Raw genomic sequence first — 26,556 nt, 5'->3', positions numbered from 1 at the left:
ACACTATTGGTGCGCATTTGGAAAAAAACATTCTCGAAAAAATGGATATTTTCGCACGCCATTTGCAGTAAACGTGCTGATAGTTGTATTTGTAAATGTTGTTGTTGTTGTTATTATTGTAAGTATTTACCTTAGCTTTAGCTCCTCATCAATATACTGTAAGAGGCTCCTACAAGTAACACAAACAAAATGCAAGGAGAAAAAAATAACAAAAACAGCATAAGAATGAGATAATACATCAAATACAAGCAAAATTCAAATATTTCAAATTTAAAATGCTGTAGCAAAAACAATAATTTATAAATTAAAAAACATTGAGAAAAGAATTTCTAAATTCAACAAAAACTAAATTTAGAAAAGACGCCTGTTTCTTCGGAAAAGTGTTAAAAAGCAAAAACAAAGGGTGTTAGAGGGGAGAGAAGGCAGGATATTCTATTGGAAGAGTAGTGGTTGGTGACAGTTATGAAGAGAGAAAACGTGCAAAGAACTGTCAAATATAAATTAATTAAATTGAAAACTGAAAATTTTGAGGTTAAGGTGCACGCGCTGACACGGGACGAAGAATTCAACTTTGGCTGCGGCACTTTTCATTAACTCGCATAAATTACAAAACACAGGCGAGCCCACGAAAATGGCGAAGTAAAATAAAATATTTGTTCGCGCTCATAAATTGGTAATTGCAGTTTCAATATTGCAAAGAAATAGATACAAAAAATGGGAAATAAATATCTGCAGTGAAACACAAATGAAAATAAGGTCATAAGTAAATATTTTTTAGAATTCAAAGCGTGTATGCGTGTGTACGCGTGTTTTTGTGCGCCGTCTTTATAGCCAAATTATTGACAGCTGCTGACGGTCTGCGTGTGTGAGCTAAGTGCAGAAGGCATTTACAAGCGTCTAACGCCACAAAGGTGAAAGTGAAAGCAGAAGGTGTAGTCTATAGGTGAGAAATAGTAGCTAAAGAAAAAAGTAACAATTTTGAATAAATAAAAATTGGCAATTATTGAAAAATCAGGAAAATATTGGGAAGTCGAAAATTTTTTTCGTATTTCTAATCAAACTTCAATTTTTTTTTATTTATACTAACTAATAAATAAACAAATATGTACACTTTTTGCCATTTTTTCGCTAGAGACATTATTCCATCAGTGTAAAACTTTCATCAGTGTAAATCGATATTTCCAGAATGGAAGCAAGCGAACCATTTTTGTGCTTACACGTCTCCGTAAGCATCACAAATTTCATTGGTGGCTTGCGTGCATTCTTCCCTTTTTTATACAAACATTTCAAAATATAGCGAATTTCTTCATTATTTTCACTTGAACAGGTGTAACTTTTTTTCAACTTCCTCGGATTTAATTTTTTTTGGCTAAATGTAGCTTAAAATCTCACCTTTCCAGCACTAAATGGTATGACACAATGTGTTTGGTAGCAGTGGAGACATACAACTGCAACCGCATCTATTGCAAAAATGCGAAAATACTTTTTCGACTATCCAATATTTGTGAAAACTAAATTAATTTGAATACTAGGATTTGTTTAAGCGTTGCGTATACAAAAGCGCCAAAATTGAAATTTAAATGTCCACATAATTTCATTCATTTAATATTATTATATTTTTCAATTAAATATATTTCCATTTTCCGAAGTTTTTTGCAACGCTCTCGTTGTCCATTAATAACTTAGCGAAAACATATTGACCACAGTTTACATAATACCAGCGCGGCATTAAAAAAAACTTCCAACAAAATTTATATTTTTTCAGTGCAAATGAAAGTATTTTACTTTCAAATTTTTTCATAATTCGACCCCGCGCACGCTCCTCTAATCCTTTAGCACAAATTCGGCCGCAAAAAGCGAGTAAATCACAGATAAACGCGCAAAATAGCCAAAATAACGAAGTGAATTAGTAAATTGCATGAAGGGAAAACTGGAAAACTTTGGCGAAATTTCATTTAACGCGTTGCCAACTGTTGGTCGGTATGCCGGCGCGGAGAGCGGAGTGCGAGCACCAGCGAGGGCATACAGTTTATAATAATCATAGTGTATTAGGGCTAAACATGCGATAACAGGATGCAGGAAAAAATGAAATGAAAACGAAAAAGTTAAAATTCAAGCGTGAAAATAGGAAAATCGTAAATAAAAAAAAAATTAAAGTGAAGCAAAGAACGCAAATTGCTGCATTTGCGCGCTGATATTTCGCACACACTGTACATACACACACGCGCGAGAGTTTTCAACACAATTATACATACGTACACACAGCAGTTGCCAGCGGCAATAAGCAATTTGCTAAGCGGAAACATAACTTTAGTTGCGAGGCGCGCGAGCAGCACAAAAAGTGCATTTTTGGATTTTAAATTTTTTTTTTGTGGCTTGGCTGCGCTAAAAAGTCGCCCAGCATTTGTTTGGCGGCACATTGACAGGCGCTTTTCATCAATACGCCGGCGTGCCAGCAATATACCGGAAGCAATTAGGTGCGAAAAAAGCAGCCGAGATACCAGCAGAAATGCGAAACATAAAATCAGGCATGCAACAACGGCTTAAAGCGAAAGGAACGCTTTTGAAGCAGAAAAAAACTTAAAATTGCAGACAAAAGCAACGAAGCGAGATTGCTGTGCATCGAACTCTGTACTTGTGCGTATGTGTGCGTGTACTGGTTCGGAGTTTGTGTGAGCCAACCTTAAGGACATGTTCATAATCAAAGTACCGGTGAGCTTTTGGCGCCGCACTGCAGCTGCTAAAGGACTAAAAATAAAGAAAAACAAAAAGTTGGTGGAGAAAAATATGTTTACAAAAATAATTACCAGATAATAAGGGTTCAATCGAAAGCAACTGCGAGTAGTAAACTCGAAGAAATCAGAAGCAATAGAAATGAAAATAAAATTTCAGCAAAACTGTGATGATGCTGTTGTAAAAAAATGCACGTTGTAGTGAAAGTAAAAAATGAGCGAGATTTCGAAAAAGCCGTTTACAAGTGTATATGGGGCGTGATTTGTAAACGTTTCTTTCTTTTTCAGAAAAACTATGCCGATGTGTATGTATGTATGTATTTATAGGTGTGGTGTGATTATTGAACAATGTGTGCGTGTATGTATGTATGTATGTATATGCATATAAATAATGTGTTTGTTATGTTCCCCAGTGGGCGTATGTATATGCTTCGCACATGTGATGTGTGCAGTTATGCGCGTCAAAATGTTGGCAAGAGTGTGCAGATGTGTGCTTGTTAGCTCTCGTGTCAAACTCGAGGGAATATATGTGGCGGAAATAATACAAGAAGACAGCGAAAGCTTAATGAAAAAAATCATTTTAGTGTTGTTATGCGGTTGTTGTTTTTGTTGTTACATTCAATATACGACGTATAAAGCAATTATGTAGACAAACAGGAAATTGAAGTATACTTTCAGGCGTTTCACAGACACATTTAACACGGCAAACGTGTAACAGCGAAAAAAAGCAATTTTTTCCTTTTTTGCTTTGGCAAATTGAAATATACGATAAATATTTGTATATGTACATAGAAATATATTATATACTAGAATACATAGCAAAATAATGAAATGAAATTAATATACGTACATGTCGCTGGGCAAAGTTTCGGGACTAGATGAGCGATCATTCCACTGCGAATTCGTTGTCATGCCTACAATACAAAATAAAAAATTTTCTTATACATAACACGTATGTCCTTGTGTATGAGCAGATTAACGCTACTTGGAAACACTTAAACAAAAACCGCCGAATATCACTTTAATGCTGCTTCACTTGAAAGCAAAAACCCAAAAGTACCTCAGTAAAGGAGCATTTAAAGTGGCGGCGATAAAGCAAAACGCGCTACAACAGAAGGGTGCAGCACGCATTCGAAAGGGGAGTACACCACAAATATGCTTAAGCGCAGCACCTTTCCTCATTTGAAGAAGCGAGCACAAATACGCGGTTTACTCCCCTCCACCAAGCACAGTTTCGTAGGTATATGTGTATGTAGAGTGTATATTCGGTAAGATTATGTACGTAAGCACTTTATATAATATGGCAGACGATTGAGGTTAACTGTGAAACACTTACCTGTTTTCAAAGTGTGATTTTGCGGTGAAATACCATTTGGCCTTGATGTCATTTTGCTTGCTATTCGTTGTGGTACGCTGGCGACAGTCTATTTTGGCATTTCGTTTGTTTATTTCAAGTGATTGTGGTTGCCGTTGTTATTGTTGTTGTTGGTGTTATTATTGTTGTTGTTGGCGTTGGTGTTGTTGGTTTCAGATATTGGTGACCAGCGCGCAGTGCATGGAGCCGAAGGTCGACATTGGAGCATAACGAACAGACGCGGAGCGCCATAAAAGGAAATTAAAAAAGAGACAAAAAATTAATTCAAGTTGCAATTCAATTTATTAATATTCGGCATATACAGGTAAATGGCGATTTTACACAGGGAATCATTGTATAGAAAAACCATATTTACTAAATAGCTCTTCCAAAATCGGAAGAAAGAACATAAATTTCATCAATTCTCCCATTTCGTATTTGAATTTGGTGTATTTCTTGTTTGCACTTGCGGTCCTTATGTCTTTGCCCATGCAATAGAAATGGCACTTCAATGCCCCCACTTAAATTTACGAACTGAGTATTCTTAAAATCAGCATCAATGGCAGCAGCCACAATCGCCCTGCTTCAAAGTGCCCTACAGCGGGCAGGAGGCTTGTAAATTGGATAGCATTTGCAGCAATCAATCAATCAATAAATGCTCTTACAATTTTACTAATGAAAGAAATATGCAAATAAAATAAAATATTCGTTTACGCAAATTGACAAAGGGACTCAGCAACTGACCGACCGACTATCTAAACTGATGAAAAATTCTGCATTTCCATGTATTTGTGCGAGCAGAGATCGAAGCTAAAAGGAAATTGATTAAATTTGTAGAACACTACATGTAAACATGAAGAGTATTTCATATTTTAAAGTTTCATTTGAAACAAAATGGTAAAAATTGCAAAATCCCTTTAATAACTCAGCGGCCGCAAGCTGAAGGCAGAGTAAACACGCAAGTGAACCGACTTGAATATTTAGTTGCGTGCGGTAGTTAGAAATAAAATGTCATATTTAGTGCTTCTGTATGTATATGCTTTGGTAAATATTTTCCTCAGCTTTCAGAGCGCAGCGAAAATAAAACAAAATAGAAATTATAAAAATATTGCACGCAACCAAGGCTTCAGCCGAATTTCACCAAAATTTTGTGGCACGCAGTTGAATTGCTGAAGCGGCGGCTTAAAAATAATAATATTAGAGCGCCAGCACGGCCACCAACGCCACCGCAAATGCCTACGAGCCTAGCTGGTGCTTATAAAGTTCCATTTCCAGCCGCCACATTTCGCTGTGTTGCTTTAAGCTTCAGTACTTACACACACACTGCCATACATATACTGATGGAGCGTCAGCAAGTGGCGTTGTGTGCGTGCACAAGTACGCGCTTCCACCATGGCCTCAGCCGCAGCCGCAGCATGCACATAAATCTAAAATGTTTACCTAACAATCAATAAATCTAATTGAGTGCCGAAATGACAAAAGCAAGGCGAAAGCAATCTGCTAGAGTGTGGGAGACTTCAAAAACTACTTCAAATCCAAAAAAATGCTAAAAATTTTATTCTTTTTGGATTTTCTAAATAAAAATTAACACCCGTCAACAAAGACAGCGTTAGCAAATGTCTGGCGCCCAACAGACGCGAGCACGCGAGTGCGTTTGGTACAGGAAAAATAACGGTTAGGGCCTTAAACAAGCCAAAAATTGCGTCCACAGCTTCTCTTAGCTTTGAAAGCATATATACAGATATACATGAGGATTTGCCATCGATGGCGGCACACAAAGGTTGTCGCTTTTGGAAAATCTAAACAGAAAACTTTTCGCCGAAAAGTCACATTTGTCTTTTTCAACTCACTCCACGTGTCAGCTCAAGTCCCGTTTGTGTGGTTTCATGGGTGTGTGTGCCTTGTATTCGGCTGTCAAAAATACCAGCTCTCACGACTGGTAATGACAGTCGCAAAGTACGATGGTCCAATAAATTATAGACGCCCGCCTAAAATCGTAGGAGATAAGCCTCTCATAAGCCACAAGTTTTCTATTGAGCGAACTGGTATAGTCCTTAAACCATTTTTTTTTAGACTTCTCGCTAATCTCTGGATGGACGTTATTTTTAACTTTGCTCAATCAGGCTTCTCCTAAACACTCCCAAAAACGTCGCTATAAATCCTTGAAATAAATCTGCAACTATCATTCCACCCTTTTTTGTAGCGACAGAAAACATTTCCCAAATACTTCAGAGGAATGCAAATACAAACCCGGGTTCGTTCCGGTAATGTAGACTGTACCATCGTGAGTCACTCATACGTCGGGGACAACAAACTGCTGGATCTCTGTATTTAAAGCCAGAAATCCCAAACTTGTGTCTTAATACAAGGAACATTTATATAATTTTAACTTTGAGTTTCAAAAAGTTCGAGATAACCAATAAATATGTTTATTGAATATTTTCCAAAAAATTAAGACTGCTTGACGTCGTTTAGTACAAATTAATATTAAGTAATCAGATATTTTCCACTCACCTCCTCTTCCCCGTCCAAATAGTAGTAGAACTGTTGATTGGGACTCAAGAACTTTTGCAGCAACTCCTTGGCCACACGCACCGACATGTCGCCCTGCACAAACGGATGCTTCAGCAGGCATTCGGCGGTCGGACGTTTTTTGGGATTCTTCGTCAGCGCCGTCTTCACGAAATTGTGAAATGTGGTGCTCCACTTCTCCTTGTTGCTTAATGTGGGCGGTTTGAAACCACTTTTCGACATTAGGAACAACGCACGCATCGGATGCAAATCGAACATTGGCGGCTGGAGTTCGGCAAGTTCTGCAAAAATAGAAAGCATCACGAAAATTACAAAGAATCTTCAGTGCGCAGCTGGAAATATGTAAATGTTGGGGCAAAAATATTTTTATTGAAACATGATTCTTGGTTCGTGTAGGGGATTAGCAAATAAACACACAGATTTCACGAGACAATTCATCTTACGACGACAGAGAGGCACAAGCACTTAAATTCCTCGGCATTCGTTGGCCATTACCATAAAGTAGACATGTAGTATAAGCACAAATTGTATTGGCTGTGACAAACGTCGAACACAATTGCCATAAAAATTAAGTAGAAATAATTGTGGGCCATCTTGAAAGGCGTGCGGCTCGCTCCCCTTTGCCTGTGCGGCGTCGGGTTTCTAATGAAATTAATGTTGTACCATTACGGGACCAACGAGCTGATGCTTCAGTGCGTGAGCACGCATGCCCAAGACATATTACAAATATATGTGTCCATAAGTCGCATACAACCTACACACAGGCCCACGCACACGCACCGACACGGTCCTAAGTCGTGCGTACACATTCGTGTGTGGCTGCGTATTGCGGTTGTGGGTTTATTGAAATGCTGCGGCGAGTGAACCTATTAAAAGTGCAGTAACTTAGGTATCAACTCCCGGCGCATAACTTTATTTACAACAACAGTAACAACAACAACTCAAATATAATAACAAAAAATAATCGATTAGGGTATATGTCCTCGGCTGAGAAATAATTTATGACGCTCGCAAATTACATACGTGGATCGTCGTTATTGGTGTTGTTGTTGTTATTGTAAAGTGTGTACTTTGAATTATTAATGGCAAACGTGCCAATTGAAATGATGTAAACTTACCAATTGCCGTTATGCCAACCGCCCATATATCACATAATTGATTGTAGCCGCCTTTACGCTCCACGGCGGCCACCTCCGGCGCCATCCAATACGGTGTACCTGCGCAAAAGAGAGAGAGAGTGATTGTGATGAGAGATATATGCGTATAATATTGTTTAAATTAAAAAGGGTGTCATAATTTTCAGTTGAATTAAATTGTTTTTTTTTTTTTTAATTTCGGCGCAAAGTAACTGCCGTTTAATTGAGTTGCACACACGGGCAGTTCACAGCTGCAGTCACTCATGATGCATCACTCAGCCTGCCTAACTCTTGTCCGCCACCGATGTGCTGTGGTTTATTTACAGCATTTTAATTACAAGTTGATTTAATGAATTTGTGGCAGCAACAACAACTTCGAACAAACTTGCAATTAGTATGGCTGCATAAATTATAGCAGAGGGCAACAGCAGGCACAACAACCGCACGCCATGCACAGAAGGCCCAGCAGTCAAAGTTATGACACTCTGGGCGCACATGGCGTATGAGTGATGCGAGTTCGTCCGATAAATGACTGAAAAATTCGCCAAAAGTTAGTTGGGTAATAAGTGGAAGCATTGCAACTAATACGAAAGCAGGGGATTGCGACCCTAGAAGAGTTTTTTAACTGGTTAATTGATTTTTTTCATTAAAAATAAGGAAAGAAAATCAGCGATAGTTTAGGTAGGTCAAAAGGAAAAAAAACAGTTTAATATATTCTGCCACAAAATCGCTGTTTAAGTAGCTTTTCATTACAACGAAGACAGTAATACTTACAGAACCTGAAGTTGTGAGTCTGATTCACACATGAACTAGTCAAAATCCCTTCTCAATTTCCATATACCACATACATATCAAAATACTAGTAATATCACTACGCTCAAGCACCACAGTGCCGCTGCGTCAACTGCACACATTCTGTAACACACAGAAGGCGTGTCGTGTCGTGTGAGCTTGAATTTACTACAATTTATACATTTAATTGGCGACATAGTTGAAAGGAGCATGGCATTCGGACAAGCAGTATATGCACGAGTAATATTTAATTCAATTAAATTGCTATTAAATTCAACCGAACTAATGGCAAAGAGAATGCAATAAAATAAGATTTAATGAAACTCTTCCAGCAAATATTATCACAATGCTGCATTTAAGGGATATTAGCAGAACAAGAATTTCAAAATATGTTTACGTAGTGTTCTTGCCTCCAGTGCTCTGAAAAGTAGCCGCTTAAATCGGTGTGCTCATGTTAGAACATTTCAGTATGCTTCGCTCTAATGCTCAGCAATGCATGAGAATGATGCAAAACTAAGGATTTGACTTAAATACACGAGGGCAGTAAGAAAACAAACAAATCAAATAGCCATTCGTGCATCTATCATCTTTCAACGCGTGCTTGCTGAATGGGCCTCAATAAAGCGCACATCACTCATACGCAGGGTAGCACAGGCATGGAACACGCGGCCGCAGGGTCTGTGCAACCGTGGATATGCGGTTATTTGACACATAAAGCCAAGTGAATGCACGAGTGGTCGGGTGACTGAATGAATGAATGAACGAAATACTGTCGGTTTATAACGCACTGCGGCGCCCGCTTTCAGCAGCAGGAGCTTAAGAATGCAGTCAATTGGGGATGCGTTTAGAGGGTGAGCAGTGCTTCGGGTGATCGCACTGTGGCAAATCCACCGCCAAAACTAGCACTTGAAATATCACTGAACTTTTAAGCCACCGCACAAGTTATGTGGACTGCCATCTGCTGTATGATGACGCTGCCGGTTGCAAAGAAATGGCGGGGAAGGCAAGATATAGCAGGAAGCAGCAAATAATAGAATATAATGCGAACACGAGGTAAAAAAAAAATCCAAACAAGTTCTTTGAACTAAGATGACATGTCAATAAAGGCACTTAAACGCTGGCATTCGCTTAGTGGGACAGTATGGCGGGCCGCAGAGCAGCACAACAACAGCCTCACAAAAGCAACGCGTACGGTTGGCATAGAAAAGCGTGAAGAATACTAAATGAAAGCATTTTAAGCTGAATGCTGTACGCTGAATAGCAATGCAATGTGCTAAACCAGCGCTCAATAGCAGCTGATGTGAAAGCTCGGTGAGGCCGCCCGCACACCGCTCTGCGCCGTTGATGTCAGAAATGTTTGGAGCAAGTTCTCCGAGAATCTGTCTAAGCGGGCTTAGCGCCACTTAGCCACCACTGTAGTCAGCGAGCAGTCGAACAAGTAAATACCGCTTTCAATTAAATATTAATGTTAGTGGAAAATATTACGACAGAGGAACACACATCCGAGTAGTTTAAAGCGAGCTGTCGGCACACGATTGCTTGACGCTCAGCTACTTAGTTATTAAAGCGGAACAGCCGACAGCAGCAGAGGTTAAGCAAATGTACGCTCAGCCTTAAGCGTTGAACGCGCAAACGGTAAGCCATAGAATTTTCAGACGGACATAATTTGTGGCATTCTACAGATCCTTTCTCTGCATTTATAAGACACGCTTATTTTTTTTTAAGTTTATAAAATACAAAACTATGATAATATATATGTATATATTATATATATATATTTTGTTTGTAAAATCAACTCTTATGAAAGCTGCGCTGCGATGAGTGCGCGTTCGCTGATAACGCATGAGTATTTTGTGGAGTTGTCATCCGGCAGCGGACACTTCCAACTTACAGATAGTTGCCGCAGAGGCAGCACAAGCAACCAAGGCCCCGTTGGCTGATAGGAACGCTGATGAGCGCTTTATGTGAGGTGAGTGTTGTGGCATCAACGCATGTGTCGCGTGAGAAGTGTGGCAAGCAACAGGGGTCTCAACTCATATTGTCTCTACGAAGATAGGCATGGCATGCCTTGTTCATATTTAAGCACTGCCATGAGAATCACGTTAAAGCTTACAAGCACACAAGCGCACACACTCAAACAAAGTCGTACACTCCTGCAGTTGCTGCAGTCGCAGCAGGCATGGCGGCGGCTGAGTAAATGTTATTGTACTGACGGCAGCTGCAGATGCTGTTACGTATACGCAGCGTGGCACAAGTGAAGAACGAGTTGGTTCGTCGAGGCTCTTGTCTCTTCGTTTCATGAAGGTAATGCACTTTTGCATGCATTTTTGCTGCTCTACACACTAAAGCAGAGTTGAAAGGTTACTGTTCCACTAATGCAAACTCTTTGTTGCTGTTGCCGTTGTCCTTGCCGAGTTCATACGAATTTCCTGGCAAACCTGGCAAACTGCTTTGTTAGCGCGTCGCAAAGATACTCGGCATGCTTGTGTGGGTGCGTGTACATGTTGGCGCTTGTGTACTACCGTTTAGTGTCATTAACAAGTCAGCAACAAAGATGCAGCATGGAAATCACAGTCATCCGGTGGCAGAGAGGAGAAACCGAGACGCCAACTGCCGTTGATGTGCAGACGAACAGCAAAGATGTTGAAAGCAAGCACGACAAATGCATCTACAACATCATCATCTACAACAACAACAGATGACTAACGTCCCACATCATTAACACCAAACAAACATTTGTTGAAAAGGTGCAAAGAGCCAAGTGGAAAGCCTGAAGAATGTGGCGGAACGTTGACTGAGTAGCGTTGAGTGCCCGGTGACACAACAAAACAGACACAAACACAATACAAACAAGCAACTACATACATACAACTATAAGGTAAGAGCAGGTGTAGAGCCAGCAATGTCCAGTTGCGAAAACTCAAGCAGGAACAGCAAAGGGACATACATATTGAAAGAAGGAGAAATGTCAAGTCGTGTTGAAAGGCAGAAGATGCAATAAGGAGAGTGGCAGGTCGATAGCTACGTGAATTTAGACCGTCACAACACCAAAAAGTGCGATAGCTTTAGCGCCATGAATTTCTCTTTGACATTTTTTAATAATGTTTTAATAATGTATTCTTTTATAATTAAAAATTTATTATGAAAGGTTGGCAGTTCTTCACAGCTCTCTATATCTTCACCCATACATTCACATCATTTCTACATCGCGATTCAAAAAGTTGTGGTTCGTGCATGGATTTCTATGAGCCTGTGGGAATAACTACTGTTGCTTCATGCATAACTGAGTTGAATTTGCGGCACATTTCCACGCCATGAATTCACCCAACAAAGATAGGAATTAACTGCTGCTGATGCCACACCTGCAGGGCGCGCATGCGGCACACATATTCTTAGCTTGATATTCGCTTGCAAATAGTTGGCTCTACAATGTCATGACATGACATGACTATTTAAGTAAATTTATTAGTGTGTGTGCGTATGTTCCGTCTGGTTGAGTCTTTCAAATGTCAATGTGCACTGATATTCATAGCCTACTTACACACTCACGCACGCACAAGGCCACAGCAGTAAAATGCTGGAAGATAGAAGCGAATTTTCATGTTCTCTCACGTGTACGCATGTATGTGTTAGTACTATCTATGCGCACATAAGGCGCATTTGAAAGCGGATTCAGCACATTGTTAGCACTTTGTACCACTGTAAAGCCAAAGTATTTAGTTTTTATGCGCGCTACAACCGCTTTGCCTTCTATCAAATTAGCCTAATGACACTCCAGAACGTTCAAGTGATTTAATGACAAGACAGAATAAAAGGCGTTTATTTGCTGCCAACCCCCCATTCAACAACCGACAGATACAATTCCAAGCGCACGTTTCTTTCCAATGCTTATTCATAACTCACCCACACGCCTCCACTCAGACGCATTCACACACACACAAACATGAGCGAGAACAAGGCAGTTCGTCAACTGGCAGGCGGTAGACAGGCCAACATGTCAAATGGAGGCTTCCTTCCTACTTGCTCTGTGCGCGCGCTGGTGAAAACGGCAGCTTGGCGGAGTGCGGTGGCTCAGTGACGGACGGTCGAAGGAGGGCGGATGGCGGCCGCACAGAATTGATGTGTTCGTGGTTGCATTTAGCGAATCTGTCGTGGTGGTGTTGTACAACGGCACATGTGAACGCTTACACATACATTCGCATGTGTGTGTTTGCATGTACATACATATGTTTGTATGTGTGCAGGTTTGCACAAACATTGTTGCTTGGTACATGTCTATTTGCTTATGTTAAAATCTGAATTGGCTGACAGTTCGGCGGCGAAATTTAAATGCACACGTTGTTAGACATTTTGGGAATTTTGACATTTGCTGTCCCAAATGTTGCTTCACATATGACAAATCTAGCTGTCTGTCTGACGAGGCATATGTCATATGTGAAATTTCGGTGCTCGATTGAATTATATTACGGATAGAAGGGGATTGCGAGGGGAGTATAGCAAATTGTTTGAAAGTTCAGCGACTTTAAATTCAGTTTTTGAGAAGTTCTATTGGATCTGAAAGAATGATAATCTGTGGCTAGTTTTATACAAGGAAGAAGTGGAGCAAAAGAGCATATACACATATTTGCTTAACTGTTTCGGTATGTGTGTGTGTGTGTTTGAGCGGCGTGCATGCAAGCCATGCATACTGTTAGGCGCCTTTCGACCAAAATCGACTAACACGTGCAGACTGTTTACAATTTAAAGCGTTTCCAACATTTTCAAATAAATTTTTTGTTTCTGACCAACCACACGTTCACAGCGCTCATCATCACTCATGCAAACACATGCATAGAAAATAAATGATCTACTCGTTTCCACCCACACATGTACGCATGCATGTTTGCTCACCGCTTCCTAGCCAAGAAAATCAAACAAAACTTGCCGACATGTGCACGACGCGCGCTGCGCTCATAAGTTCGTTTCGTCTGCTGCCTATTTCCACTCACAGGAAAACATGTGAATTCGCTTATGCTAAATGCAGATATTTCGTTTCCTTTTCGCTACATATTCCACTTCCAACTATTTGCACCGCAGTGCTTGTTTTCCACCATTTCCACTTCAATTTGCCAGCACCAATGTTGCCTAACTTTCCGTCGAATTTGGCACGGTTCATTGCCCCGCTTTGCATATTCTCCCTTCACTACGCTTACAATGATTCTACTTCTTTAATTTTCGCAAAAATTCCCCCGACTTTTTGATTCAATACTCTATTTGCTGCTTCTGCGTCGGCACGCGGCATTCAATTCGCTTATTTGTCTGCAAATTTTCCAGCATTTTGATTTTATTGGCTTCTGGTTCGCCGCCTTCACTAGTCTGCGCTTGTTTATTCAATGGCAATGTGCAACTGTTTGTCATTACAAGCATTTGTCTGAGTTTACACTTTGTTTTCGCATAAATAACCCTCCTCCTCATGTCGCTCCATGTATTTTATTGCTATAGAAGGGAAACTTAATTTGATTATTTACGCTGGAAACTTTCGCCAAAAACTGGATTTGATTATAAAATATAAGTGTGCAGTTTAATTTCATTAGAGCATCTGTTACCCTTGCTGTTTTCTTGTCATATAACTGTATGTATTGTGAACAATGGTTATACGTTGTTATGTCCAGCATGGCGTATGAGTAACATACGCCGTTTAGTTGTTTGAACTCCAATTTTTCTCTACAGGGCACGGATATTTAAGCTTTCTATTGACACGTAGTCGAATAAATTATAGTAAATAACTTTTACAATAAAAAATGCATTTGGAATTCGTTGTTGCTACAAAAAAGTAAAAAAAGAAGGGAAGACAAATCAATCTTCGCAAACAATACGCCAATTTGTCCATTAATTCAGTATTCACTCAATTCTCTAACAGCTTATTTTTCACTTTCACCCGCACGATTGGCATACGAGCGCTGTCAAGAATATTAAAGCTCAGTTAAATGAAGTGCATACTTTCAGGCGCGATGCTCACCAAGTTCGAACCCTTGTCAATATTGCCTTTTCAATGGGTGGCGTTTCAAATCAAAACGCACAAAAATTCGCTGTGGCATATTTCATTTCAACTAAATAACGCAATCAATCGCGATGAGCAAGTCAGTGCGGGACAACAACAATAGCAAACACCGTTGCTGGACAAATGAAAATGGCTGTGATAATTTGGGTAAATAGCGTGGTCAATATTCAATAGATTTGCGCTACACTCCTGCCTCTACAATCATTTTTCCCTCCACGTGCTTTCACCGCGCCATCGCCACCATCGACAGCTGCTGCAGCTCCGCGTTGGAATTGCTGCTTTTGTTGCTGGTTTAAGTCAACAATTTCGAATTTATTTCATGACCGGCATTCGAAAATAATGAAATCCACAATTCGATGACAGTGAAAGGATAACAGCGATAATTAAATGAAACGCTTTATCCAGCAGCCTTTCGGTTGACCAATGATGGCCGCTGCGGTGCACCGTTCACACATAGCCGCGCGCGCTGCAGCAGTGTTGACCATATTTATTTGTTAGTTTTGTTCCATTTGTTTATTTCTCTTTTCAGTGGACAACTTCTGTTGATTGACATTTTAATGGAGCGCATGAAAATTGCTAGAAAGCAGCGAGCGGAAGGGTAAAGCGACCCAGCGAGGTGGCAGATAACAAAATGAAGCGCGATAAACAGCGTCAAAATAGCGCATAAGTAGCAGCAAGAGGTTAAAGCATGGGCCGCCAGTTCTCCCAGCAAACCACTGAAGAAGATATAGCGAAGAGCAAACGCAATAAAAACTGCATGGACACTGCATCTCTGCTATGAAGGCAAAGATGCACATAAAATCGAGCGTAAAGGTATATCAACACTCCATTACAGTGTGTCACAAATACAAAGTAAATATCCGAACAAACACAGAACACACGTTCATGTACATTCTCCCACAACATTCGCTTGTCGCCGCCTCATGACGCTGCGCTATAAAATGGAACATATGCGCTTTAAAATTAATTGATTTAATCAACAGCATGTCACTCCACCGATCCACACCTTACATCTAGCCGAGCTATCAACTAACTCTGGCCACTCTGCCCACACACATATATACATATATAAGTACTTGTTCTCCACTGAAAAGTGCGAATTCTCACTTCCATATTAAATTACAAAGTGATTAAATTGCAATCGAGGCAGTAATGACGTGTTTTCGATTTCATAAACGATTTAAGGGCAGCACACAATTGTCTAAAGACAACGTTGTTGTCTAAGGAGAACTGCAATTCGGTCGCTAATTTATTTTTGATAAATGGCTCGGTTGATAAGAATAACTGTCGCATATGTAGACGAAGCTAACTGGTGTGGAAGAATAATGCATTTCCGGCTGACATTTTTTTCCTGAGAGCTCTTCTATATATTAACTTAAATCAGGAGTTTTCGTGATCTTAATGAATAAGGTTAGGTTAAGGGGTTACATGGCATTGACATAGATTAGCGAAAAAAGGGACAGCGGCTGCGCTGGCTAGGTCATGCTGTCCGGATGGAATATGTAGCTTTGAATCTTTTCGTTTTAGTACCGGCCGGTGGAAGCAGAGGACAAGGAAGACCTCCACTCCGTTGGAGGGATCAACTGGAGAAGGATCTGGCTGCACTTCAGGCCAGAAGGATATCGCAGTCCCACATGTTCTAGTTGTTGACCAGCGCCTGCCAAGCTCATTGGAGATCCATAGGCCAAGCGTTAGACTTGAAGAAGAAACATTATTAGCTTAACTATGGTTTCATAGAGTCCAGCGAACCACTTTTGGCGAGAGAGCACAACAAGGTATTATTATTATGACCGCTAATTTCTCGCAGTGTAATCAAAGTAAAGCTACTTTCTAACAGACGAGCCGATTAAACGAAAAGACACGCGTATACATTCATTAATATTTGGGAAAGTGCTAATTTTTCAAACACCATTTTCGGCAAGTTGTGATGACGTTGATGAAACGTAGACCTGGAGAGGAGTCGAAGCAAACAAAATAATACAAGAACTAACAATTAAGCATTAAACTGAATAAACTGGCACGACAACAGGATACAGTTAGAAAATAATTAATTTTAAGGTTAGGAAAGTAAAGGATGCACGAAAGGCACAGAGCTGGACGGCTTAAAACAGCCTGCAGAATTTATGTAAACCACAAAATCAACAAAATAGAACTGGTTGGAAGTGCCGACGAAGTCAAAGCTGTTGTTAGCCGAAATATTCGATTTTCTTTTTGACAAATATATGTATATATTCTTATTCTTTTCGTAATTGAAAAAACTATTAGGAGAAAGCGAATAAAAAATTAAAAACTGGAATAATGAAATTTAAATGAAATCAACGACACACAACCACAGGGAAGGACCAGGCCATGAGCAAATTACATAAAAATGCCATCGAAGCGAAGAAGCCGCATTCTTTTCAATTTAGTACAAGCAAACAGATTACAAAAAAAAACGAACAATCAAAAACACACAATGGGGGAAGAGGAAACTAATAGGGAGCGTAGTTGAGCTGCAAACAAGCCTTGAAAACATGCTAAGCCCATTTAAGGAAGGAGGCAGCTCAGCTAACACCAACTACTCTTGAAACATCTTCTTTCCGCGCACGGAAGGCTGCGGGACTAGGAGACCGAGTACACAGACACACACACCTCACATATGCTGGTCCTACATGTGTAGGACAACAAAGAAGCCAGTCGTAAACAAGCAAATAGTAATGACAACAATACCAGCAGCGACTGCGACGGTGGCTGCGGCAGCGATAGCAGCGAAGCATGGAAGAATGTAGAGCAAATCCTATACAGCAACCGAGAAATGCCAGAAGAAGCAAGGCGATAGAGGAAACCACAATAGACGTTGACCAATCGAGGAAGTAGTAAGCGCAGAGACATTTTCGTGGCGGCCTCGGGCGGGGGGTGTAATTTGAGTGTGGGCGTCGCATGACATTTCGACTCGTTTTTTCTGTTTCTATTTTGAATTTTTACCCTACTTTCGAAAATCTTGTATGATTCAGTGAAGCACAGAAAGAAACAATGGTCAATTTTTCTAACCGAGTATTCGCCCGTTCGTTCGCTTTATGTTCGCCTACTTCGTTGCTTTTGTTTGCCTTCTCCTTTCAGTTGCCATTAGGCACGCTTACATAAGGCTGCCTTGTTGTCGGAGCTTGAAGAAATTAAATGTCTCGTTGTAAGCTTTTTTAATAAGAACTTTCTTTAGCTGCAAGTCGTTTGCCTATCCTCATCAACTGCGCTTAATATTTTTACGAGCTTATTATTAAAAGTTCTGCTATTTTCTCGCTCTGCTGTGGAGCGCCATTCGCTGCGACATGCAAAACGCACACATAACCATTTGCATTGGTATGCGTGCCAATTTCGCTCAATTATTGGTCGGATGAAGTTTCTAGAATTTTCTTAACGAACTTTTCATAAAGGACGTTTGAAATTTTTTCACAACTTTTGCTTGAAAAAGAGCAACCTAAATTTAAACAAAGAACAGCGAATCAGCTAATAACCTAATGGATTCCGAACTGGGTGCCTAAATGTAGGCAACCTCCATAAACTACGTACAAATTCATTTTTCTTCATGAAACGCTCTATCCTATCTTCAAAGGTTCAAACCGGACACAGTGTGCTAAATTTTGCTAAAATCGGTTCAGTAGTTTAGGAGTACATCGCGGACAAACAAAGTGACACGTACTTTTTATACATAAAGATCTTACGAACAGTTTTAAACTCACCGATAAAGCTCTTCCGCTTATTGATCGTGGCGGTAATCTGCGCGGACACTCCGAAATCGGCCAACTTGACGTCCCCCTGTTCGGTCAGAAGTATATTGGCGCCCTTGATGTCACGATGCATCTTGCCCATCGTATGCAGGTACTCGAGTCCTTTCAATGTTTCACGGCACATGTAGGCGATTTGTTGTTCGGTAAGTGGTCCCGTCACCTGGTAGATGTCCTGCAGGCTACCGCCACCGCAGTACTCCATACAGATCCACAACTTGTCGCGCCGCAGGTACGAACCATAGTATGTGATGATATTTTTGTGTCGACAATCGCGCATCATAATAATCTCCTGCTGGATGATCTGTATGTCGTCGGTGGGCTCGAGTTTGATGACTTTGATTGCGGCCAATTCATTGCTCTGTATGCGCTTCGCCTGTGCCAAAGAGAGAACAAAAGCAGAAATTAAGAAATGATGGAAGTAAATACTACATCAACGCAGCGGTAAATGCCGCCATTAATGAATGCAAATTGAGCTTATTATTATTCAAATGATTTTTCAAACACGATAAAGTGCCAATTGGTGTTGGGCAAACACTCTCTCTATTGAAGAATAACATTGTGAAGCGAGTGCAAAAGGTGGCAAGATTGCCATTTACACGCTTGATTGGAAAAGAGTTGCAGGGCGCGTTGCGGTATGACTAAGCAGGCTGGCGGGGGCTGGATACTGCATTATCGAGCAGTTGATGGGTTTGCCAATAAATTTTCAATTCTTTTCGCTTTCACTTGGCGCATAATAATAAGTGCTAGGCGAAAGTGGTTAAGCGGAAGGAACTAAAAACAAATGATTTACATTTTATTATTATGCCACTAACACAAGCGCAGGTACATAAGAACACGCACGCACACGCATACTCGCTCGCACATACAATGAGTAGAAAAGTTTATGCACACTTTTTGCGCTTCTCTTCCGTGTGTCTTCTACCAGCGCGCAACACTTTACACTTCGCCTGTCGCAACCTCACTCCGCTCACTCAACGCGCTTGGCTGCTGCCTTTTTATGTGCATGCAAATATTTGAATTTTCAATAAATTTCGCTGCTGCACTTGGCGCTCCCTCTGCCGCTGCTGCGACGCCGCTGCTTCCACTTTTCTTTGTCGCAAATAGAAATGCAAAACTTGGTTAAAAAGCAATCGACGTGAACGCTTTGGCGGGGGGCGGATTGAAAGTTGAATTGAATTTAGCAGCGCCAGCGATGGAAAAATGAATGGCACGAAAGCAGTGAGCAGTTAGTTTCGTTGATTGCACTTTACTTGGAGATAGTTGAAGTTTAAGTAAATCCATTAAATGCCATTCTGTTGGCTATTTGACTCGGTCGTATCAAAATCGCGACTGATACTCGTACCTTGGCGGCAGCGTGCGTTCCCGTAGGGAAAAGTGCGACCAAAAATGACAAAACTAATGGGTTGGAAATAAATTTAAATAATATTTAAGTCAAGAAAGCGAAAGCTGTTTGAACAATTTTGAATTAGCAAGGTGGAGTGTGGATGGATCGACCATCGAAAATTAAGAAATAAATGTATATTTAAATAATAAGGTTTAGTATAACCGGAAGCAAATAACTTCCTTTTAAGCGCCGGTAAATATTATATGTGATACCTGGTGATGATTTAGAAGTTATTTTCTAAAATGTCTATGCATACTTTTAGGTGGGAAAGATGAGTTTGTTTACGCAATGTGAAAGGAGAACTTCCTTCAGAGTTGCTTTATAAACGAATCAACCACAGTTACCGTTACTGCTGAAGTTCAAATGAACAGCTGACTGCTGACCAATTTGTGGGTCCTACTTCACCGCCCATGGCAGAATTGAGTGATTCGCTTTACAAAGCAGCACCGAATTTTCTGCCGTGTGGGATTTGATGAATTCAATGCCGCAGTTGATAGCTGGAAAGCAGCTTACACCACATCTTAACGTAAGTCACTACTCAAATGTTCAACAAAAACAAAAGCCGCCAGTGTAAAAGGCAAACAAGTGCAATGAGATGCACCGAAAGGATACTGCTCAACTGCTGTCGGGTGCTTGCGCAGGACACTCTATTCAAACGCAGCTTGCATTTGCCAGCAAATGAGCAAAGCATGCAGCGATCAGTTATGAAGCTCCAGCGGCCCGTTCACCCAACTACCTCGAAAGAGGGGGGCTCCAGCTGGCGGTGCGACGAGTGGGTGGGTGAAGGCGCTCGAAAGAGGGCGGTTGCAACTTTGCGGTTGCGATTTGGCAGTGGGTGGTTGTTGTCGCTGCTGCTGTTGGATAAGGATCGCAGTCGTATTTGTCATGTTTACAGGTCAGTGGGTTTTTCAATTTGCATTTTGCTGCAATTTCGTTAGATTCACAATCGAATGCATTTATTTCGCTCAAAATGCAGTTCATCGAAATCAATCTTTTGCATTTTGCATTCGCAATGCGTGCGGTTTGTGAGCTCCAGCAACTTGAAAGCTGAGTGAGATGCTATTAACTTGTTTTATTAGTTTTTTTTTTAATGTTTTTCTTCAAATCGATTTGACTGCTTGTCTGTTTGCCAGTTCGCCTGTTTGCGTTCTCAATTTTCAGCAAAGTTCCAAATACAACGGAATAATTGGGGGCGGGGACGCTGTGGAGGTAACAGGTGGAAGGCACTCAAGCCAAAACAATCACGCTTTTCTTTTAATGCTGCCATAAAATGCTAAAGCCTGCACATCTGAACTATTCTTTTTCGTTGGTATTTTTGATTTTTTTTTTATGTAGAAAAGGCAATGAAATTGGAATGAGCATTTAACTGTCGAAATTTTTACAGTTCTTTCCTGCTCCTGAAATAAAAATATTCATTTGTTTGTTAAGCTGAGTTCACACGTAATTGCTGCTGGTAATACTGTTAACGACGGCAGATTAGTTCACCATCTTGTTGGAATCGACTTTTGTTTGTGATAAAACCAAAACTGGCGAGCGCCAGTGACACCTGTCGGATTTGCTTTAATAAACCGAAGTGCAGTTAGAGTTTTGTTCAATCGGATCGTTGGGGATTATAGATTTTGGCGATTTTAACGCCAGGATGGGCAAAGAAGGCATATTTGGCATACTAAAATTATGGAGGCCATCCAGCCTGCTGAATGGTAGTGAGAGTATAACGCCAGGAGAAGACGAACCCAATTCTCTATTCGATGGCGATGGAGCGGACGTTCCATTGCTCGACCATGAAAAAGTTCGAATATCATTTACCCGTCTGAAGAACAGCAAAGCCGGAGCCGATGGAAAGGTTCCGCATAATTATGAACCTGTTTGCTTACAATATAAATGTGTTCGTGTCAAACGCGAGGGATCGAAGGCGATGGGAGCTTTTGTAATCAAACTACATTGGTTCGTAAATGGGCGCAGAGCTTCGGCTTTTGTATTTTACAACCGCAAAATTTTTGCTTGTTTCCTTAATGGCTGTACCAAAATCAATCGTTCGATAACATCAGACAATATTATTTAGCAGTGGTAGGCAGAAATCTATGATGAGCCACATTACCCAAAACCGATTACCAGGCAAAGAGCACACTGCCATGTGCACAAAATGCCACACCCACCTATTATTTCATCGAAACGGCGGTGGGCCAACTGGTCAGCCGTGAAACCGATTTCATTGACAACACCTCAGCATATTCGTTTGCAGTAAGTAAGCGTAACCTGTGCAGAAGACTCCACGTAACGGTAAGCAACCGAATGCATGCGACGATGTGCCAGCAAAGGGACGCCACCTGTTATGCAACATTTACGTCCAACAAGATTGTGGGGATAACTATCAGTATATATAGTTAGTAGCTCAGGCACACACACATAGGCAGGTATGTAAATAAGCTCCATGTTATTGGGCAAGTGATCCTGTGGGGACAGGTAACCGGAGACCGGATAGTGCGAGCGTTATGCAAATCGGATGGTGTTTGTCGGACGCAGCGTCAGCGGGCAAGAAGAGAATTATGTGGTCAATGAGATCACCGTCGTTGCCAATCGCAGTACTGATACCCGAACATATATTGGCTACCATGGATTGGATGTGAAGGACGCGGAGTCAGTGAGTGTTGGGGGCGCACCGGTTATGCAAGTGGGAAACGAATGCATATTTCAAGCACATCAATGTCTTTGCAAAGCGAATGCTACTGGGACCGAAAACGACCTTTGAGTCATCAGTAACGCCCTGGCCGGTATAATCATGTTAGTGCCAAGTTGGATAGTTTTCATTATACTAGGTAAAAGTGTCTGCATATAGAAGCGCTGAAAAATATATTGTATTTGATTTCGTTTATGTTAACCATTATATAAGTTTATCCATTGTAAATCCTCAAATCATTAAATGCATTGTGCTGCAATTCTTTCGTTATCATCTCAAATTCTTTCCTGCGCAAGACTTCTTCCGCAGCAAATGTGCGTGCATTCGCAGATTTCCTCGGCATTTTTGCCGCTGTTGGCGAAATATGAGAAACTGGATTATACGAGTATCCGCTTTATAGCAAAGTGCGTGTGTATGTGTCTATTTTCATATCTTTTTGCCTTCTTCCACCACACTGTAATGACATGGCGCAATCACCCTTTAGGAGGAAGGGGCTGTTCGCAAGTTCGCGCTGCTGAGTGCAGAGATTGTCAGCATATTCGTCAGTTGCGGTAAATTACATACTTGCAACACGATTCCACGGCACTCAGGACAGCACTCCCTTTGTTGCTGTTGTTACTTTTCTGCTTGCTATTTTCTGTCAATATTTTCCTTTGTTTCCCAGCACACGGCACTAACAAGGAGTAAAGCACATGTATATGTTAACAAGCTCATATTATATTTAATTTCTCGACTTTTACATTCTTCCATTTGCAATTTCCAATTACTTAACTGTTAAGTATGCATTATAATTCTTTTTTTGCAAGAGTAGCTTTTGGTTGCGAGAATCCGCTCAGAAGATACGGATTATTGGTGTCAAAAGTATAAAAGGATGAGCTTATAAGGCAGAAGACAGTACCTTTCTTCCCGCAAAATACCCAAATAAAGCGTGATTATTTTTAAATTTCTAACGCTTTCACTATAAAGGGGTTAATACCTATGGTTGGAAAAATATATCCAAAAACCTTAAGAATATTCATGTATCAGAAAACATGTTAAGCCAAAGTCTGTCCGGTTTTTTCACACCAAGAGGTTGCTCACTTGGCCGAACCGCCAATATCGTACCACTATAGCATTTAAAACTATTGGTTTAATCACTACAATTTTAATTTTACTATTTCCTTACTTGGACTAAGAGGTAGATCTTTCATATTTATTATTTACGTCTTTCGATTTGGCGAATAATGACAAACGCTCTTAAGTCATTTCGTAAAATTTGTATAACTTTCTTATTTACCTTATCCATACTATTTTAATGGCAAACTAACTGGGCAAGGACTTTTTTGGACATCCTTCAGAATGCTTTCTCTATTATCGCCTGCCTCGGGCAGATAATGATGATAAAGTGTTTTCTTTAATGGTCTTCTTTCAGTTATTTGGCTCGGTGCAGCAAGTCGTGACGTTTTTTATTGTTAATATTCATGTAAAAGAGTGTGGTTGTGTGTGTGTGTGTGTGTCAAGCTTGATGTGTACGCTCGCTATAAAGGGATGCTGTTTTGTTCCCGTATTGTTGGTTGCCAGCTTGCAGTTTTGCTGTGTGTGCAGTTCTCGGAGATAAATTGCCAAACTAGTTAGTGTAAATATTGTACAATTTTTCAAAATACGAGCAAAAAGGAAGTGAAAGCGAATGATAAAAGTACTATGTCCAATTGCCCTGTTTGGCTATTTCCTGTCCCTCCCCCAGTTTCCCGACCAACCCAAGCGTTTAGTCAGCCTCACACACACACACATCTATATGTGTTGCATAAGGCGGGCGGGGCAACGTGTGTTCAGCGCAAATGTTTGTGCCTATATATGGGTGGGGGTGTGTGTGTTGGAGCTTCCTTCACACATGAAAAGTGCGAAAAAACTAGCACTCGTTGCACAATGTGAAAATATTTTGCAATTTATCGTTGGGTTAACAATAAATTTGCCACCAGCAAAAATGACCTGTCACAACGACAGCCATGCCATGCGTACGATAACGTGTGTGCGTGTGTGTGTGAGTGAGTGAGGAGCAGCTTGCATGTGTGGGCATTTACAGTACATTGCACACAAGACGTGTGACTTATTTTTTACTATTTTCTTTTTATTTCTGCTTGCACATAGAAAAATCTGGCGAAATCGACGATTGAATGTTTATAACTCCACTACACTCGGTCGGAAGAAGTTCATAATTCTTACTGATGAGTATTCGAAATCGTTTTGTGATGTAATGCGGATGGACCCAGATACGAACTTTTTCTGTATTGTTGCGAAAACATACGGATTAGGATGGGCCAATATACGATTACTTGAACAATTTGGGGGCAACGCTATTCTACATAGTTTGGCGCTGTTTTTTCTGAAACGGCAAAAACCACCAAAAATTGCAAAGTGATTGTCTTCATCTAACCCAAATAAAGCTCCGGAAACGTTCCGTTTGTACCCAACGTTCATGGGAACGGATACTGCATTCTCGTATGTAGAGCCAAGTGCATAATCCCCATTGTGTACAAATTTAAATTTTCCATGGCATTTGAACATCAAAATTCGATCCCAGTGGTATCTCTCAAAACAAATTTCTTTCGCCAGACGCTTAATACTTGTATATCAGTGATGTACGTTTCGCACGTCTTCATTATATTTTCGTTCATTCCACACATCTTCGTTGTTGGCGTGCGCTTTAAACATTGCTTTGCTTGTCACTGACACGAAATTCAATTTGTATTCTAAATGAATTCAAATTGACATTGACCCAGACCGGTGCTGCAGTTGCTACATCCAGACTGTCACTCTGCCAGCCGCGACGTCTTCTCCAACAATAGAAATTGTAGGCAATTGTAGTACAGCGAATGACCGTGCCTATGTAGGCATGTAATTAAACCGCGCGGTGCCAAGTGAACGCCGAAGCCGACAGAAACTTGCGAAAGTCCAAAGGTTTCCTTAACAACACTTTTTATTCAAATATTGGCAAAATTTCTGCTTTCTTTCGAAGCAACATCAAGTGACGGACATTGTGGTTTGTTCGTGCAAAATTGGGAACGTATGTTTGACGGTCTCTTCTTTCTGAGAGCTCACGGTTTCAATTACAACAGGGGTCGGCCGTAGGGAATTCGTACAATAGTTTACTTGTGCTTTCACGCCCCGACAACACTTCGTTCCCACCCGCTACGACGACCGTTTTATTGCTGCACTCGCCAAATGACAATGCATTTAATTAATTTAATGCGATCCATTAATTTTGTATTGCCAGGGACACGGAAATTATGCTATTATTGCGTTGAACAGCGCCATGCAAGCGTTCGTCTGTCTAACGCAATCTCAGGTAAGCAAGTCATTGTGCAATTGTTTGTAATAGACACAAGCAAATAAACAAACATATGAACTAAGTATGTATGTGTAGATATGGTTGCATAGAACTCAGCGCCGAAAAGAGCAATACGCCGAATGCAGGGAAACCTTAACCAGTCTACTGATTAGCTTGGTTCAACAATACATATTCTGCAAAAGCAATCAGAGATTTTTTAAGGGTGTGTTAAAAAATATTCATGATTCGCTGAGGATCCAGCAACAAGATGCGGGTTAACTTGAAAGTTGATATTTACACGACGGATTTTCAATTGCGTCCTTTGGCTATTGTTGAGTAATAAGTAGCTAAAATGGTTTAAATGATAATAAGCAACTGACTGAAAGATCGAAGGTTTGTCTATTCTTACTAGCTCGTCAGACAGTCATAGGCCTTGCATTATCTTGCCTGTCGAGTTTCCCGAAACAGACACGAAAGTTTATCTAACCAAGTGCTGTCAACTCGGTAGAAGAGCACTAAATGTACTTAGAAATATTGTCTGTTGTTGTTGCATATTAGCATGTATTTAGTGATAAGCGCCAAACTAGCTCCAGTACTAATCCGAAAAGAGTCTGAATAGCAACACTTCTCAATGCGCATGATTCGCCACAGATAATTCTCTGCCTCCCCGCCGACTTAACGGAACACACACACACATATACACCTGACCACTCGTATGTTTGCAATTAATTGAACTAAGAGTCAGCGGGCAATATTAAATTTTCCAATTATAAATTAATCAAATTAACGATGGTCCAGTAAAAAGTCAACGTGCATAAAGAAAATAATATAAATATGG

At 40.6% G+C, this 26,556-nt stretch overlaps 1 protein-coding gene across 11 annotated transcripts in view; it reads right to left on the bottom strand.

The window, feature by feature from the left end:
• Window positions 1-26,556, bottom strand: part of LOC105228109 (mitogen-activated protein kinase kinase kinase kinase 5) — a 75,776-nt gene that overhangs the window by 6,726 nt on the left and 42,494 nt on the right. For 7 of the 11 annotated variants that reach the window (XM_049453350.1, XM_011207748.4, XM_029550969.2 and 4 more), the window contains 7 exons: window positions 18,303-18,723; window positions 7,737-7,835; window positions 6,601-6,899; window positions 4,069-4,156; window positions 3,583-3,646; window positions 2,683-2,748; window positions 131-169 (listed from right to left, as the gene is read on the bottom strand). In XM_049453350.1, the coding sequence (XP_049309307.1) occupies window positions 131-169; window positions 2,683-2,748; window positions 3,583-3,646; window positions 4,069-4,156; window positions 6,601-6,899; window positions 7,737-7,835; window positions 18,303-18,723 (1,076 nt within the window). The remainder of the gene's footprint in view (window positions 1-130; window positions 170-2,682; window positions 2,749-3,582; window positions 3,647-4,068; window positions 4,157-6,600; window positions 6,900-7,736; window positions 7,836-18,302; window positions 18,724-26,556) is intronic. The other 4 variants (XM_029550971.2, XM_019990967.3, XM_049453352.1 and 1 more) reach the window with 2 other exon arrangements.

Source organism: Bactrocera dorsalis, chromosome 3 (genome assembly GCF_023373825.1).
Source record: "Bactrocera dorsalis isolate Fly_Bdor chromosome 3, ASM2337382v1, whole genome shotgun sequence".
NCBI classification, from domain to species: Eukaryota; Metazoa; Arthropoda; class Insecta; order Diptera; family Tephritidae; genus Bactrocera; species Bactrocera dorsalis.
Note: the sequence above shows the minus strand (reverse complement) of the source record. Positions and strands in the feature narration are given on the sequence as shown.